Here is a 2,207-nt window from a genome sequence, read left to right on the forward strand (position 1 = left end):
CTGGATCATACAGTTGGTGTACTCAAAATAAGGCTATGAGTATGAAAATGTTGATTTTTCCCGATGCAATGTGGGCAAAATAAGAGTTGGTATTGATGTAGTATTTTAGAGCATCTTGATCCAAAAAATTGGGAGGGACCCATAGGCTGTAAAGCGAAAGAAGAGGCAGAAAAAATAACAACCACTCCTTGTTAGCAACTCAATGAGGCTCATGTGACGCCGAGACCAAGTGATGATGGTAGAAGCACCAAACAAAGACATACAATTTTGGAAAAGGTTCAAGCAGCAGTAGCGGCGTGACTGGCGATGTCCCGGGTGAATTGGATTGAATCACGTGCGGTTTTTGCACACGAGGGAACATCCTCTTCCAAGATCTTGGATGTCGAACCAACATCTCCGATTATCTCCGGTGTAATAGTTTTCGGGAAGTATACAGCGAACTGCAGAGCGGCATTAATTCCTTTCATCAAAAGACGGAAATAAGCTGTGTCTTCGATGGCCAAATGGATAAGTCTGTACATTCCTATGGGAGAAGATCCATCCAACACTGGATGTGAGTCCTCCATAAACTCTTTCGCCACGATCAGCGGTATACCAGGCGTAGCGTTGGCCAGGGAGGAAATTGCTCCAAAAAGGATTAAATTGGTACTGGTAGTTATCTTCATCCTATTCGATCAGCTTTATGAGAATTTTGGATCCGGGTGGCTCAATTTGTGCGCAAATGAATAACAGTGTGGTGTCGATGAGGTGTTATTAATAGATAGTCGGGATGCTCCCTGATGGCCTGCTCTTTCCGTGAGGCAATCCTACGCCCGGTTTATATAGACGCAGAACCAATCTGCCGGCAAGTTTGACCGAAGTGAGCTGGTGAGATAAATAATTATGATAAAAAAATACATACTTCGTCAGACCGGTTATGCCTTCAGTGAATGTATGCAGATGATGACAGGTTTACTGTTTCGCCTTCAGGTCGAGTCGTGGCACGCCGGTTACATTGGGTCCGAAGATTTCTCTGCTGCCTGAGCATCCAGCCTGCTTCTTGATAGCAAGTCGGAGTTGACCGTCGGTGAAGCTTTACCTAAAATACGTCCCCGACCTGGCATTTAACTACCGGAGGCCTGCCAAGCAAGCACCTCGAAGTAGAAATACATTCAAGCCCCGTCGTCGTCCAGCAAGGACATGGTCCAGGTCGACATCAGTATGCAGGTGTGTGCTCTCAGTTCCAGGTCAACGTCGCAGTGAAGCTGAAGTTTTCACTGGTATGAGACATCAGTATGCTCCTCAAACCTAGCAACGACATGTAAGCCAAGTACTGATGCAGTTTTTTTAGGGTTAATTCAGCGAGGACTGATTTATTTATTTCGCCATTCGCTACTAGGGATCACTGCGGACAAGCCCATTCCACAGTTCAGCTCCTGATACAATTCTTGGAGGGAGGCCCAATACTCAATATTTCAAACGGGATTTCTGCCTTTCTAGCTAGAGCTCCTGCGCAAGGGACTGGATTTATCCTGAGGCTTGTCCGCAGCACCTTTGGAGATTTGCAATGATCTGTCAGGAATTGTCTTGATAATTAGCCTGTTGATAAGAAAATTGACATGTACAGTCACTGGACAGAAACATGCATTGGTACCCCCAAAACCTCATTCATTCCATAAGCACCCACAAGATTGAAGTCATGAGGATTCAAGAATGAGTGTGTAAAATTTCTTCAGGGGGAATATGATTATAACAAAATAAAAAGTTTTTGGAATATCAAAAATTTTACAAACTTCCTTGCATTAAATGATGATTTTGGAAAATCTTCAATACTATTCCAAAATAATAATGAACATTCAGAATCAATACACTGACATGTGAAATGAATCAACATACAGCCATTCCTGAAAACCTTGCGGTTCCGGCAGCCTGAGAATCCGACCCACAAAATTTATTTTCTCAGCCCCCTGCCCTGTATTCTTCCAAATCTTCCACTCTTTGCACCCCTTCCCTTCCATACCCCGCCCTCCCCCCCAACCCAGCCCCAACCCCCCGCCAATCGGGCCCACCCGTATCTCAGCCGGAACCAACTGCCAGCCTGCCTGCCCGGATCCCCAACTGCCCAAAAAAAATTTTTCTCGAGATTGGTGAGTCAGCGCAGCACTTTGAACCTTCCTCTTTGCCTTCCCTTGGCCATCTGACCAATCAATTGACTCAATAAAGTTGCT

The 2,207-nt window shown here is 45.2% G+C and overlaps 1 protein-coding gene across 1 annotated transcript; it reads right to left on the reverse strand.

Annotated features, from left to right (window-relative positions):
* Positions 1 to 278: 278 nt before the first annotated feature.
* On the reverse strand, positions 279 to 665 carry PtA15_8A300 (uncharacterized protein; the record flags this gene model as incomplete). Its single annotated transcript, XM_053171716.1, has 1 exon — positions 279 to 665. One exon carries the CDS (start codon positions 663 to 665, stop codon positions 279 to 281), a length of 387 nt encoding a protein of 128 aa, XP_053022951.1.
* Between the last annotated feature and the right edge of the window lie 1,542 nt (positions 666 to 2,207).

This window comes from Puccinia triticina, chromosome 8A (assembly GCF_026914185.1).
Source record: "Puccinia triticina chromosome 8A, complete sequence".
Taxonomy (NCBI): domain Eukaryota; kingdom Fungi; phylum Basidiomycota; class Pucciniomycetes; order Pucciniales; family Pucciniaceae; genus Puccinia; species Puccinia triticina.